This window comes from Pelodiscus sinensis, chromosome 1 (genome assembly GCF_052426305.1).
Source record: "Pelodiscus sinensis isolate ZL-2025 chromosome 1, ASM5242630v1, whole genome shotgun sequence".
Lineage (NCBI taxonomy): Eukaryota > Metazoa > Chordata > Testudines > Trionychidae > Pelodiscus > Pelodiscus sinensis.
This window is the reverse complement of record NC_143052.1, coordinates 98,864,573-98,880,597: the sequence shown is the minus strand read 5'-3', so window position 1 is coordinate 98,880,597 and position 16,025 is coordinate 98,864,573. Positions and strand designations below refer to the sequence as shown.

Sequence of the window (16,025 nt, the reverse complement as noted above, 5' to 3'; positions counted from 1 at the left end):
AGTCAGGCTTTTTAAATCTCTGTTATTGCTGCTTTCCTCTGGACTCTCTTCAGTTGGTCAAAATCTTTCCTAAATTATGGTGCTCAAAACTGGACACAGTACTCCAGCTGAGGCCTCTTGTGAATTTATGTCCTGCTTCCAAGTTAAAACCCTCACAGCAACTTTACCTCTGCTTTAAAGCTTGTCAAAATGTCCCGTCTTTGGGCAAAAAAAGTACTAAGTCAAGTAGCAAGTGGAAAAAATCCTTCTTTACACTTCAGATGGTCCTAGGCTTTCCAACTTCTTTCAGTCTGGGCCTTTTAGAACCTTTACTCTAATAATGCATTCAGGGCCTGACTTTTCAGAAGTCAGGGGAGCCGAGGGTGCTCAACACCTTTTAGACCAGGCCCTAGTGCCTGAAGGGTGCAAAGCGCTCGGTATCTTCCACTCCCAGAGCTGTCTTCTCAGGAGGACTAATGTACTCTGGCAGACTGAGGCCCTTAATCATGTTTAAGATTAACATTTTTAAAGATAGCTTCCTTTTTCTGGCATCTTCCATATGTTTTGCTTTCTCAGTAAATCTGTTCTGTCTTAATGTTTTACTTGCTTAGAGTTTCATTTTTTCCCCTCAGAGACGTCCAAAGCTCACCAACATCTTAATGTATATCATGACAGCAATCAGTCCCTTTAATAATTTTGAAGAGCCCACCTTGATCAGGAAATTTTAAATCCTATGTTCATGCCCACGGTATTCTCACTATAGTCAGTGAAAATGTAAATGGTACAGTTATGACAAAATCACTTACACAAATAAAAAAGAAGTTGCCAGAAGAGGGCAGCACCTGCTCATACCACCAGAGCACCATAATGTCCTCTTGAGGTGGCTTTCTGACAGTTGACAACCTTCGAATTTTGGTAATATGGGGGAGTGCATTTTGGTTGGGTTTTGTTTCTGCAAATAGCATATAGCTGAATAATATTTAAATAAACTGTTGAGAAACTAGTCCAAAGTATCTCTTCTCTTTGATTTATGAAGATCTTTTTAAATAGCTTGAGGCTATTGTGTGTTTTAGCAGGTAGTGTTAAAGGATATTAAGAAATTATTTGTGAGTATAAATGTACTGTAATAATATCAGAAGCAATGGACGCACTATTCCTTTGATTCTAGAAAATCAGATAAATATTACTGTGCCTATGCAGGTTTTGAGCTGATTGCTCATATAGTAAGAAGTTAGGTTCTGTCGTCTTTTACAAAGTTGAATGGTCATAGTTCCTTGTCACCCGGTGGTATGTCCAAATATCTATATACACAGAGATTTTCAGCTACACTGTTAGTCATTGAAAATCTTCTTTTCAAGTGTGGTAATGACACCTCATTCATATCCTGGCAATAATCCTCATAGTGTTTCACTGTTTTCCATAGCCACCTACTCTTCTTGTAAATATCATGTGAACATTTTTATGTCAATGTGTTGCAGTAGGACAGGTAATCACAGCTGTTCTCTGCAGTGCAGCTAACAATGTATTTTATAAACTGATTTAGAGATTTCCATTAATCTGCCTAAATAAATAAACCATAGAATACTAGGACTGGAAAGGACCTCGAGAGGTCATCGAGTCCAGTCCACTGTTCTCATAGCAGGACCCAGTACTGTCTCTAGACCATCCCTGATAAACATTTATTTAACTTGCTCTTAAATATCTCCAGAGATAGAGATCCCACAACTTACCTAGGCAGTTTATTCCAGTGTTTAACCACCCTTACAATTAGGAACTTTTTCCTAATGTCCAACCTAAACCTCCGTTGCTGCAGTTTAAGCCCATTGCTTCTTGTTCTATTCTCAGTGGCCAGGAAGAACAATTTTTTCCCTCCTCCTTGTGACACCATTTTAGATACCTGAAAACTGCTATCATGTCCCCTCTCAGTTTTCTCTTTTCAAAACTAAACAAGCCCACTTCTTTCAGTCTTCCTTCATAGGTCATGTTCTCTAGACCTTTAATCATTCTTGTTGCTCTTCTCTGGACCCTCTCCAATTTCTCCACATCTTTCTTGAAATGTGGTGCCCAGAACTGGACACAATACTCCAATTGAGGCCTAATCAGTGCAGAGTAGAGCGGAAGAATGACTTCTTGTGTCTTGCTCACAACACTCCTGTTGATGCATCCTAGAAATCATGTTTGCTTTTTTTTTATTTATTTTTTTGCAACAGCGTCACACTGTTGACTCATATTTACCTTGTGGTCCACTATAACTCCTAGATCCCTTTCTGCCGTACTCCTTCCTAGACAGTCGCTTCCCATTCTGTATGTGTGAAACTGATTGTTCCTTCCTAAGTGGAGCACTTGGCATTTGTCCTTATTAAACTTCATCCTGTTTACCTCAGACCATTTCTCCAGTTTGTCCAGATCATTTTGAATTATGACCCTCTCCTTCAAAGCTGTTGCAACCTCTCCTAGCTTGGTACCATCTGCAAACTTAATAAATGTACTTTCTATGCCAATAGCTAAATCGTTGATGAAGATATTGAACAGAACGGGTCCCAAAACAGATGCCTGCAGAACCCCACTTGTTATACCTTTCCAGCAGGATTGTGAACCATTAATAACTACTCTCTGAGAATGGTTATCCAGCCAGTTATGCACCCACCTTCTAATAGCCCCATCTAAGTTGTATTTGCCTAGTTTATTAACAAAGAATATCATGCGAGACCGTATCAAGAGCCTTACTAAAGTCTAGGTATACCAGGTCCACCGCTTCTCCCTTATCTGTAAGACTCATTATCCTATCAAAGAAAGCTATCAGATTGGTTCGACATGATTTGTTCTTTACAAATCCATGCTCGCTGTTCCCTGTCACCTTATTATCTTCCAAGTGTTTGCAGATGGATTCCTTAATTACTTGCTCCATTATCTTTCCTGGCACAGAAGTTAAACTGACTGGTCTGTAGTTTCCTGGGTTGTTCTAATTTCCCTTTTTATAGATGAGCACTATATTTGCCCTTTTCCAGTCTTCTGGAATCTCTCCTGTCTTCCATGATTTTCTAAAGATGATAGCTAAAGGCTTAGATACCTCCTCTATCAGCTCCTTGAGTATTCTAGGATGCGTTTCATCAGGCCCTGGTGACTTGCAGACATCTAACTTTTCAAAGTGATTTTTAACTTGTTCTTTTTTTATTTTATCTTCTAAATCTATCCCCTTCCCACTAGCATTCACTATGTTAGGCATTCTTTCATCAGACTTCTCGGTGAAGACCGAAACAAAGAAGTCATTAAACATCTCCACCATTTCCAAGTTTCCTGTTACTGTTTCTCCCTCCTCACTAAGCAATGGGCCTACTCTGTCCTTGGTCTTCCTCTTGCTTCTAATATATTTATAGAATGTCTTCTTGTTTCCCTTTATGCCCGTAGCTAGTTTGAGCTCGTTTTGTGCCTTTCTAATCTTGCCCCTGCATTCCTGTATTGTTTGCCTATATTAATTCTTTGTAATTTGTCCTACTTTCCATTTTTTTATGACTCCTCTTTTATTTTTAGATCATGCAAGATCTTCTGGTTAAGCCAAGACTGACTTTTCCCATATTTTATATCTTTCCTATGCAGCAGAATAGCTTGCTTTTGGGCCCTTAATAAGGTCCCTTTGAAAAACTGCCAACTCTCTACAGTTGTTTTTCCCCTTAGTCTTGCCTCCCACGGGACCTTACCTACCAGCTCTCTGAGCATACCAAAATCTGCCTTCCTGAAATCCATTGTTTCTAATTTGCTGTTCTCCCTTCTACCATATCTTAGAATCAGGAACTCTATGATTTCATGATCACTTTCACCCAAGCTGCCTTCCACTTTGAAATTCTCAACCAGTTCCTCCCTATTTGTTAAAATCAAATCTAGACCAGCTTCCCCCCGATAGCTTTTTCAACCTTCTGAAATAAAAAGTTGTCTTCAGTGCAGTCCAAGAACTTACTGGATAGTCTGTGCCCCGCTGTGTTAGTTTCCCAACATATATCTGAGTAGTTGAAGTCCCTCATCACCACCAAATCCTGCTATAATTGTGTATAATTAATAATTTGTAATATTAAAACTTCATTCCCCTAGTCTGTGATAGAGCTTTCCATACCTTTGCAGTATCCTTTCTATGAAATATTAAATTATGGTCCTCATCACACATCTGGTGATGATACAAATGGAATTTAAGGATCCCATGGGACTCTTCATTAAGAATCTTGGTTAGGGTGTCAGCTCTTTTCCCTTCTCTTGCTGAAAACTATTTATTATGTCCCACAGTGGGTGAGAGCTGTTAAGTGCATAATAACTGTGCTGTTTTCTTACCAGTATGTTGTTTGTAACTTTGCAAAATTGTATGAGAAGGAATGAACAGCACTGTATATACCATATTCTGGTTTATATAGGTTTTAAATATATGGACAGGAGGTAAGAACATAAAATGCTTAGTTTTTGTGTTTCAGAGCAAACTATTTATTTTTCTTTGCAATCCCAACTGCTCCTGGCTAGCCAGAATTTCTGTTGATTTAGTCACTTGAGCTAGTCCATTAAATTTGTCTACCAAAATATATAAAACTTTTACTTCTTTTGGAGGAGACTAATATCAGTAGTTTTCAGCCTGCAATGATTTCCTCATTTTCAGAGTGCCAGTTTATCAATGGTTATCATCTTAAAAAAACTCGAGAGAGACTAGAGCAGTGGTGAGCAACCTGTGGCCCACGCACCCTTCTTCAGTCCCCCTCCTCCATGCACTTCTCATGCACTGGGGCACTGGAGTCCTGCTCTGCCTACTCCTCCCCCTTCCTTTCTAGCACTTTTGGAGCACCATGAATCCGCTGATTCAAACTCCATCCCCACACCTTCCCATCTTCCCCAGAGCTTGCACACTGCAAATCAGCTGTTTGCAGCTATTCAAGCTATGGGAGGGAAGGGGGAGGAGCAGGGATGGAGTGCAAATCAGTGGATTCATGGTGCTTCAAAAGTGGAAAGGAGGGGTAAGAGTAGGCAGTGCAGGGCTCCAGTGCCCCAGTGTATGAGAGGCGTGTGGGGGAGGAGGGAGCAGACAGAGTGCACAGGCCACAGATGGAAGCCTAGTGGGCCAAAGGCTACAAGTTACCCACCACTGGTCATGGGCTCACGGAGATGGAGGGCCATCCCTGCAGGTCATTCTCTAGTCATGGTTCCTCGTTGCTGAACTATAGCAAAATAAATAGAATATCGAAACATGTTTCAGTTAACCTTTTTGTTTCCATAGTTAAATAATCCAGCGTTGTGAAAATATGACCAGCAGTCTTGCAATTACTTAGAAGATCCTTTTCAGCAAGGAACTGAGTGTGTCATGAAAGTTGTGTTGTATGTGTGAATGTATTTATTTTTTATTGTTGTGGATACGGTGTAATGTGCATTTATTTACATTTTAGTGGTTAAAATGTGGAATTTGTAGTCGGGAGTCCTGGATTTTATGCTCTTCCCCTGGCGCACTGTACACTTTGGGCAAGTCATTGAACTACTTTGCCTCAGTTTCCCCATCTGGAAGACCACTGTACTAATGCTGCACAGCAGTTTGTATAAGTATTAAAACTTCAGATCTTTTATTTAACATAAGAGATATGGAACTAACATGACATGTTCCTGCTGAGGCTAGAACTCAGCAGAACAGAGGCTGGTACCTTCCAGATTTTTATGCAAAAATATGTGGGCGGGGTTTTGTTCGTTTTTCTTTTTTCTGCTGTATTGCCTGAATATCATATTGATCCATTTGGGCAGTTTTCTAGTCAGTGTAATGTGGAGATTTTAGCAGCAGGCTGTACTGAGCATGTTAATTTTTCTAGGTTGATAATTTAACGATAGCTTAGTTAAATCCTTGCTCCAAGAGATGGAGAAAATAGATCACTTAAACAAATGAAGAACTTTTTTTAAAACGTGGGAGGGAGGGGGCGGAATAGGTACTTTAGACTAACTTTTTTTCTTGGAAATTGCTGTGGCATTTTTATTGAAACTTTCATAAAGATAATACACATTTTCTCTGGCATGGAAAAATTTAGTCCAAACAGTAAATATTTGTTAGTTACTTTTAGATCTTTTAGGTGGAGCTGGCAGCGAGTGATTCCTATAGTTAAGGTTGCCCAGCACTTTCCATTATAAAGCACTCTTCAGTTATAAATAGGATTTATATAATTGTGTTTAATAACTAAAATCAGCCTTAAAAGACATGTCCTTAGTTCAGATTTCAACCCCAAAACTATGTTTTAGCTTCTTAAATTTCACTTGTGCTGGTCATTGTTCCCTCTAATTTTTTCCGTCCATGTGTGCAATAAGTTTTGTTATGTGCACCGAGGCATATACGGATTTGTACCACCAGTAGAAACACTGCTGTCAGATGGGGGACGGGAACGGGGGCGGCTCCGGGTGCTCTGTTACTCTACTGGTCTGCATTTGAATCTGTCCAAGGTGGCCATCCAAGTGCACATCTTACAGGGAACACTGGTGCTGCTTACACATCAGGGGCAAGTAGGATTTTATATTTTTATTATGGCTGTCAATTGACCTGCGTTAATGCCTGCGATTAATGCAGGACGAGATTAACGCGTTAATTTTTTTAACTCATTAATCGCAGGCATTAATGCTGTGCTGCCTCTTTGAATTGCTGCTCAGGCACTTCAAAGAGGCTTTGCAACAGCAGAGCTGGGGATCAGTCCCCAGCTGATCCCCAACTCTGCATTGTAAAGCCCTTTTGAAGTGCCGAAGTGAAGCCGGGGATCAGCTGGAGTCCCCAACTGATCCCCGACTCCTAATGTGCTGCCCCTTTAAAGTGCCAAAATGGCACTTCAAAGGGGCAGTGCAAGCTTCCAGATTGCAGGCCCGGGTTCTCGTGGGGGACTTTAATCACTCAGACATCTGTTGGGAGACCAATACAGCAGTACACAGGCAATCCAGGAAGTTTTTGGAGAATGTTGTGGATAACTTCTTGGTACAAGTGCTGAAGGATCTGACCAGGGGCCGTGCGCAGCTTGACCTTCTGCTCACAAAGAGGGAGGAACTAATAGGGGAAGTAGATGTGGGTGACAACCTGGGAAGCAGTGATCATGAGATGGTAGACTTCAGGATCCTGACCAAAGGAGGAAAAGAGAGTAGTAAAATACATACCTTGGCCTTCAGAAAATCAGACTTTGACTCCCTCAGAAACCTGATGGGTAGAATCCCCTGGGATGCTAACATGAAGAGGAAAGGAGTCCAGGAGAGCTGGCAGTATTTTGAAGAAGCCTTATTGAAGGCACAGAAAGAAACCATCCTGATGCGTAGCAAGAGACGCAAACATGGTCGGAGACTGGATTGACTTACCGGGAAAATCCTTGGGGAAATCCTTGGTGAACTTAAGCACAAAAAGGGAGCTTACAAAAAGTGGAAACCAGGGAGAGCTATAAGAGTATAGCTCGAGAATGCTGGGGGGTTATCAGGAAGGAGAAAGTGCAACTGGAATTGCGACTGGGAAAGGATGTAAAGGATAACAAGAAAGGTTTCTACAGGCATGTTAGCAAGAAGAAGGTGATCAGAGAGGGTGTGGGGCCCTTACTGGATGAAGGAGGTAACCTAGTGACAGATGATGTGTAGAAAGCTGAAGTACTCAATGCTTTCTTTGCCTCTGTCTTCATGGACAAGATGGGCTTCCGGACTAATGTGCTGAGTGACACAAGATGGGATGAAGATGGACAGCCCTTGGTGGGTAAAGAACAGGTTAGGAACTATTTAGAAAAGCTAAACGTACACAAATCCATGGGTCCAGACTTAATGCATCCAAAGGTACTGAGGGAGTTGGCAAATGTCATTGAGGAGCCTTTGGCCATTATCTTTGAAAAGTCGTGGAGATTGGGAGAGATCCCAGATGATTGGAAAAGGGCAAATGTAGTGCCCATCTTCAAAAAAGGGAAGAAGGACAATCCAGGGAACTATAGGCCAGTCAGTCTTACCTCAGTCCCTGGAAAAATCATGGAAGGGATCCTTAAGGAATCCATTTTGAGGCACTTGGAAGAGGGGAAAGTGATCAAGAATAGTCAGCATGGATTCACAAAGGGCAAGTTGTTCCTGACCAATCTGATTAGTTTCTATGATGAGGTAACTGGCTCTGTAGACATGGGAAAGTCAGTGGATGTGATATACCTTGACTTTGGCAAGGCTTTTGATACGATCTCCCACAATATTCTTGCCAGCAAGTTAAGGGAATATGGATTGGATAAATGGACGGTAAGATGGATAGAAAACTGGCTAGAAGGTCAGGCCCAGCGGGTAGTGATCAAGGCTCAATATCAGGATGGTGTCAGTTTCTAGCGGACTGCCCCTAAGTTCAGTTCTAGGACCGGCTTTGTTCAATATCTTTATTAATGACCTGGATTAAGGGATGGATTGCACCCTCAGCAAGTTTGCAGATGACACTAAGCTAAGGGCTGAGGTAGATAGGGTCCAGAGTGACTTAGACAAATTGGAGGATTGGACCACAAGAAATCTGATGAGGTTCAACAAGGACAAGTACAGAGACCTTTACTTGGGATGGAAGAATGCCAAGCATTGTTACAGGCTGGGGACCAACCAGCTAAGTAGTAGTTCTGCAGAAAAGGACCTGGGGATTACAGTGGATGATAAGCTGGATATGAGTCAACAGTGTGCCCTTGTAGCGAAGAAGGCTAATAGCATATTAGGTTGCATTAGGAGGAGCGTTGCCAGCAGATCCAGAGGTGTCATTATTCCCCTTTATTTGGCTTTGGTGAGGCCACATATGGAGTATTGTCTCCAGTTCTGGGCCCCCCACTACAAAAAAGATGTGGACACATTGGAGAGGGTCCAGCGGAGGGCAACGAAAATGATTAGGGGGCTGAAGCATATGACATATGAGGAGAGGCTGAGGGAGTTGGGTCTGTTTAGTCTGCAAAAGCGAAGAGTGAGGGGGGATTTGATAGCAGCCTTCAACTTCCTAAAGGGAGGTTCCAAAGAGGCTGGAGAAAGGCTATTCTCAGTAGTGGCAGAACAAGGAACAGTGGTCTCAAGTTGCAGTGGGAGAGGTCCAGGTTGGATATTAAGAAAAACTATTTCACTAGGAGAGTGGTGAAGCACTGGAATGGGTTACCTAGGGAAGTAGTGGGGTACTCATCCCTAGAGATTTTTAAGTCTCGGCTTGACAAAGCCCTGGCTGGGTTGATTTAGTTGGGATTGGTCCTGCCTAGGGCAAAGGGCTGGACTTGACCTTCTGAGGTCTCTTCCAGCTCTATGGTCCTATGATTCTATGAAGGGGCTTTGCAACAGCAGAGCCAGGGATCAGCTGGGGACTCCAGCTGATCCCTGGCTCTGCTTTTGCTGCCCTTTGGAAACGCCACCGCGAAGCTTCCAAGGGGCAGCGCAGCATGGAGCCTAGGGTCAGCTGGGGACTCCAGCTGATCCTGGGCTCCATGCAGTGCTGCCCCATTGAAACGCCGCCATGTCGTTTCAAATGGGAGTTCTACGTGATTAATTGCGTGATTAAATTTTTTAATCACACAATCGCAATTAAAAGTTTTAATCACTTGACAGCCCTAATTTTTATATATATGTATAATATATATAATTATAATATAATATTTTCTCTCCTTACTCTGTGGGCAGATGTAGATCTAAGTAAGTGACTTGAGAGCTGATTTAATGGAAGATTATTCACTTTACCAAAACTATAGTGTAAGGAATGTAAACTAACTTTAAAGTCAGATTTTACTCAGATTATTTAGTAAAACATCTTTACTCTGAAACCTCTCTAATTGCTGCATGTATTGAAGCTTACGAATAGCACACTCTGGGATCTATAAAGGATTGAACAGTGGTTCCAGTTGTCATTTAGGAAGTGGTTTAACTTTGCAATAACTGGAGGCTTGTAATATGAAATCTTAAAGAAACAGATTAACATCTCCCTCACTGTGGGTCTGTTGGATTTATGGATTCCCGCCTCTCAGCACTCATCTCTGAATTGTGAAAGCCACAAACGTATTCTACCTGTGATGGGGTCAACCTTTAACTTTCTCTGACATCTCTTAATTCAGTCACCTGCCAGTCTCCATTCTCTGATTTAACCTAAAAGATTACAGAACTGCATTCTAGGGAACTGCCATGGCAACTACTAGACATCGTCATTAAGATATGGGCTGAGGCAGTAAGAGCTGGGCTGAGGCCAGACTCCAGAAGGAGCTGTGTAGTCTTACACACATTTCTGTAGGCAGCAGCAGCTTCCACAGTCCCTGGCCACGGGTTGGGTCAGCAGACTGCATTCTGCAGCAGGAGCTCTGAACATTCTTCTCACTCTGTGTTCGCTTTCATCCATCTTTCTACTAAACTCCAAGGCTGTGTCTACACTGGCATGAATTTCCAGAAATGCTTAAAACGGAATACTATTCCGTTTTCAGTTTTTCCGGAAAAGGAGAGTCTACATTGGCAGGCTGCTTTTCCGGAAAAGCCCTTTTTCCGGAAAAGCGTCTGTGGCCAATGTAGACGCGCTTTTCCGGAAAAGAGCCCCGATTGCCATTTTCGTGATCGGGGCTTTTTTCCGGAAAAGACTACTGGGCTGTCTACACTGGCCCTTTTCCAGAACAGTGTTCCGGAATAAGGACTTATGCCCGAGCGGGAGCAGAATAGCTTTTCCGGAATAGCGGCTGATTTTGTACAGTAGAGCATCGTTGCTTTTCTGGAAATTCAAGGGCCAGTGTAGACAGCTCGCAGCTTATTCTGGAAAAGCGGCTGATTTTCCGGAATAAGTAGCCCAGTGTAGACACAGCCCAAGTCTTATTGGTCCCACCTTGCTCTCCCTGCCTGGCACTCTCCTCAACAACCTACTTCCCTCCTCCTTACTTCTCCGTCCCTATTAAAATGATCCCTTCCTTACATTTCTTTCCCCCACCTCTGTCCCATAATATAACCCTCTGTGGCACTTCACCAAAAACAAAAAACTAACAAGACATATGCAAATCTATTCCCTGAACACTTTGCTTTTATATTTCTTTCCTCTATCCTTTCTGTTTAGATCATGGACACCCTTCCAATATGTCTGTACAATACCCAGCATGTTCTGAGTGTTGTTATAATAGGAATAATAGTAATGAGATGTCTTGGGGCTTCTGGATCCCAGCTGTGTTATAAGCTAAATACCCTGACTCTGCGTGCATTGTGCATGGGCAGATGCAGTATTAGGACCTAAATCACAAAAAAAGAAAGCATGAAGGTAGACGTGAATAATCAAGCTACTAAACACACCATATAAAAATACAAACAAATGTTTTATTTTCATGTCTTATTAGTACTGCATAGATATTGGCTTTTATGCACAGCTAAATCCATTATACTCTGCAAAATAGCGTATATATAGTATGAAGTAACAAGTCATGACATTTTGATACTGATTTAATGACACTCTCCCAGAAGTGGTCAACTTCAATTTTGTTAGCCCAGTTACCAGAAAATTCATAGTTTGCTTTTTTTCATTGAGACATTCTGGCCACCTTGCTTTACAAGTGTTCCAACAATTTTAATCACATTTTAAATCTCTCTCAATTAAGCAGCCAGCAATTTAAATTGCAAAATGCATAAATATTCATCAAGAACCTATTCTCCCGTCTTTATGAAGAAGTCTTTATCGATGATGTACAAAAGTATGATTAGTTGTTAAAAATAAAGAATAGGTAAAATAAAGATTTAGATTCCAAATTGAGATCTTAATCTATAGAGGACAGAATAGGTTTACTTGTAGATTGTTAAATAGTATGTTGGTGTGACTGCAGAATTGTGACGTGTACTCTACACCAAACCTACAATATACATTGGAACTGGAGTATTCTTAGACTGTTTTACAGATGTGATGCTTTGAGACCTCATCAAGACACATGGGGAAGCGGGGGCATTTGGTTTTGTTTTCTTACTTTAAGGATTTCCACCACTTGTACCTTTTTAAAACCGTGTCAAACCCTGACAAAGGGGCAGACAAATTTATTGCAGAAGGCAAGGCATTAGTAGGATGTTAAAAACAAAACACTCAGTAAAAAGAATTTAAAAGAAGCTATTCATGTATTTTTAGGAAAATGTGACTCTTTGGTACATTGTCAATTTATATTGAGAATCGGCATAGAGGGTATACATAGCCCATTATTTACAGTGGTCTTTTGTTGTGCACAGCTTAGGGAAGAAGATGAATGCAAAATGTAACTTTGCTCCCAACTTCTGAGAAGCATATTACTCTGCCAAAAGAGGTTGAGTGAGATTATTCCCTTTTTCTTGATATGGCAAAATTCCAGACAAATGTGTGAAGAGAAAGCTTTAGCACCATCTGGAATCCACAAAGGCCTGCACTGCTGGCTGCCACCTTGAAACACTTATTTATAGAGAGATTTTGCTAAACCTGTTAAGTGCTTTCTTAGTTTATTAAGCTTTTTCTAGAGTATAAAGTATAACAAGGTGTCTGAGGATCAGTGAAATAGTAGATAAGATGGCTTTCAAGTGGGATTCTGCAATGAAGTCATCTTCTAAATGCTGATAGCTGCAAAGATGGTACATGGAAAAGTTACTCCAATAGAATATGCAGTAATATTAAAGGCATGTTTACAGTAAGAAATTATTTCAAAACAACTTTTTGAAATAATAACTCGCGAAATAATAATTTTGAAATAGCATGTCCACACTACAGGGTGGCCTCAAGATTAGTCCAAGGCAGGCTCCCTTAATGTGGGTATGCTACCTCAACTTAAAGCCCCAGGAAGCACTGGGGAATAATTACTTTGAATGACTCTGGGAAGTAGTTATTTCAAAATAGCAGCAGTAGAGCATCCACACTACTGCTATTTCAAAACACCTGTTTTGAAACAAGCATTATTCCTCGTGAAAAGGAGGAGTTATTTTGAAATAACAGGCTGGTTGTGTGGATGCTCCACTTGTTATTTTAAAATAAAGAATTATTTCAAAATAACTCCCTAGTGTAGACGAGGGTTCAGTGTGCAGAACTGTTTGGAAAGGGGGGGTAATGTGTGAGCTCTTAGGTAATTTCACCTTCCCTTATTTATTGTAGCTTTTGAATAGACTTTCTCTGATAGTTTGTAAGGCTACTATTAGCCAGTTTTTATTTTTACTAAGAAATGTATACTTTTCTAAGAAATGTATAAGGAACAGCTTACACACAATCAAAAGGAACTCTGGAGCATTTGTTTTTCTGTTGCTTATCAAGATTACATTTCAGGTTCTTCCATAGCTTGAGTATGGGCTGCCAATGCCAGATGGCACAGTTTCTGAGAGAAGTAGCTTTTGCTTAGAAGTAATACTGACAAACAATACCAAATTAGCATAAGCAAATGTCAGTGAGTTAACATAAAGCCAGCACTATTTTTGTCTTTTCTTCATTTCCTAGGCCATGGGTGTTGAGAGTGACCAAGAGATTGTGCAGATGATTGGTACAGAAGAGCACGTGATGGCTGCATTTGCTCCCAGTTTGGAAGAATGCCAAAAAGCTCAGATTTTTACACAGATGCAGGTGTGTCTTTTCACATGGCCATGGGGTGTGAAATCTAAAGATGATGGATATTTGTTTTGCTGTTGGTACGTGGGTTGTTGATGCAACAATTTTTGTTTAGTTTTGGTTTGGGGCCATACATGTCACAAGAAAAATTTCTGGTATAATTGTCTAAGGAGAAAAAATGAAGCCAAGACTCATCTATTTATACTTAGACATGATGTAGCCCATGTTTAGTATATGTGGTGGGCAGTGAAGTCTATAATCTGAGGCTGTGTCTAAACTACATCCCTTTTTCTAGAAAAGGGATGTAGTTTAATTAGACACTTTGAAATTGCAAATGAAGCTGGGATTTAAATTACCTGTGCTTCATTTGCATAATGGTGGCCATGGTTTTTTCAAAACAGGGCTTTTCGAAAGAAAAATGGCTGTTTAGATGGGGATCAATCTAAAATAAACCCTTTTTTGAAAGATCCTGTACTCCTAATTTAAATTTAAATCACCGCTTCATTTGCAATTTCCAAGTGTCTAGTTGACATCCCTTTTTCGAAAAAAGGGATGTAGTTTAGACACAGCCTGAATGAGCTGTACTTTTGTTAAGGGCCTCAAATTTGTTTAAGTTGGTCATACCACAGAAGCTATGTCTACACTGCAGGCTTTTTGTCCAAGAAGCTTTTTGTGGAAGAGCTCTTCCACAAAAATTTCTTGCGCAAAAGCGCATCCATACTACAAAGCCGCATTGCAAAAGTGATGCTCTTTTGAGCAAGAGAGCGTCCACACTGCATGAACACTCTTGCACAAGAAAGCTCTGATTGCCATTAACAGAATGGCCCTCAGAGCACCTGTGCTTTTTCTGATACCCTTTTTGAACATCCACACGCACCTTTTTGCGCAAGAACTCTTGCACGAAAAAGAGTTATTCCTCTTAGAAAGAGGTATACCTGTACTGCAAAAAGCCCTCTGTTCTGCCTTTCTACTGTACATTTTCTTGTGCAAAAATGTGCTTATGGTGTGGACGCTCCATGGGGTTTTGCGCAAAAACCCTGTAGTGTAACGTAGCCAGACAGTAACCTTCCACATGAGTGTGTGAGTACTTTTATTGTGCATGAACTCTACTGAAATTCTAATCTTTTGCATAAAGCCAGTAACAATAGCCACTAGCTAAGGCCAGGCCATAATTCTCTTCAGTCTGAACATCTTAATTAGCTGCATATGGGCCATACTGTTGTATCTGTTTGCTTGTTTTATCATGTGCTTATTAATTTTTTAAACCAGGGGTCTCAAACTCCTGGCCCGCAGGCCATCCCTGGCTGAAACAATTACGCAATCCACCCCAGGAGTCCCGGTGGGCGGAGGGCAATGGCTGTCTATTACGATTCCACAAGCCCCTCTCCTTTCCACCGTCACTCCATCCTCTTCCCGCAGTACTCCATCCCTGCAGGAGGTAGCGTCAGGGATCGCTGGGGTGTCTGGCATGGCATGGCAGCAGCAGTTAGGCTTCCCTGCACTCTCCAATTACTGTGGGGCATTAACCTGGGTGAAACTAACAGACTAGACAGAAGGAGTTGGAGATGAAAAGTGAATTGGAAGGAATAAATATCTTTGTCATATGGAGTCAGGTTCCTCACATCCTCATGATGGTTAATTCTCCCTATGTTGTGGCACTTATAGCCTTTCCTTATTTAACCACAGGCGTTACCTGTGTATAATTCCAAAATGTACGGTATGTTTTTTGTCCATTATGTATATTAAGTTGATCAGCTATTAAGCTTTCTATGATGCTCCTGAATGAAAGGTGGTATTTAAAAACGTGGTGTTTTTCATGTCAGTGACTCGACTTTGTAGCTATGCCATTGATTAAACTAAACTGCAATGATTGTGAAAAATGTACGTGTCTTGACGACGTTCTCCGTGCTAAACACACATGTGCTGCTTGCTTCACAGGCATTAAAGTATATAGGAAATAAGGTACGGAGGCAGAGGATGTGGGGAGGCCCAAAGAAAACTAAGATGGAGGAAGCCCGAGAGCTGCTAGCATCAACCATCCTGACCCATGTTCCTGTACGTAGTGTCTCACTTAACGTGAATAAATGTTATTTTGGGGGCGAAGCAAATTTTCCACTAAAATGAATCTAATTAGAGACTGAGACAAATTTCAGTCACTGCCTTAGAGGTAAGTAACATGTTGCACTTCCCCATTCAGAAGAGGGCTTGCTGAAATTGTTTAGGACTTGGTTGAGTTCTGAATGAATCTGAGTAGTAGACCAGTAAAATAACAATCAAGTGCCCAGGAGACTTAAATGGCTCTCGGATCCCTCTTCAGTAGAGGTCTTCTGTTTACCACATACTCACCTAATGGCATCCCCTCTGAAACCTGCGAACACTGTCCAGGAGAGACTGCTATGCATGACTAACCTGAACTGCAACAGATCCTGCTTGTATAACAGATTTAATCTCCATCTATTTAAACCATGATTTTTTTTTCAAAGAATATATTTATTTTTACTGTTTGCAAACCAGTGCACAGGTGGAACAATGAAAAGTGAAGAAA

General features: G+C 41.2%; 1 protein-coding gene across 1 annotated transcript in view; it reads left to right on the top strand.

Annotated features, from left to right (window-relative positions):
* The window catches only part of POLR3B (RNA polymerase III subunit B), a 121,445-nt gene that overhangs the window by 25,378 nt on the left and 80,042 nt on the right, over window positions 1-16,025 (top strand). Inside the window, exons 10-11 of the mRNA XM_075938432.2 lie at window positions 13,373-13,495; window positions 15,419-15,535. Coding sequence (XP_075794547.1) covers window positions 13,373-13,495; window positions 15,419-15,535 — 240 coding nt within the window. The remainder of the gene's footprint in view (window positions 1-13,372; window positions 13,496-15,418; window positions 15,536-16,025) is intronic.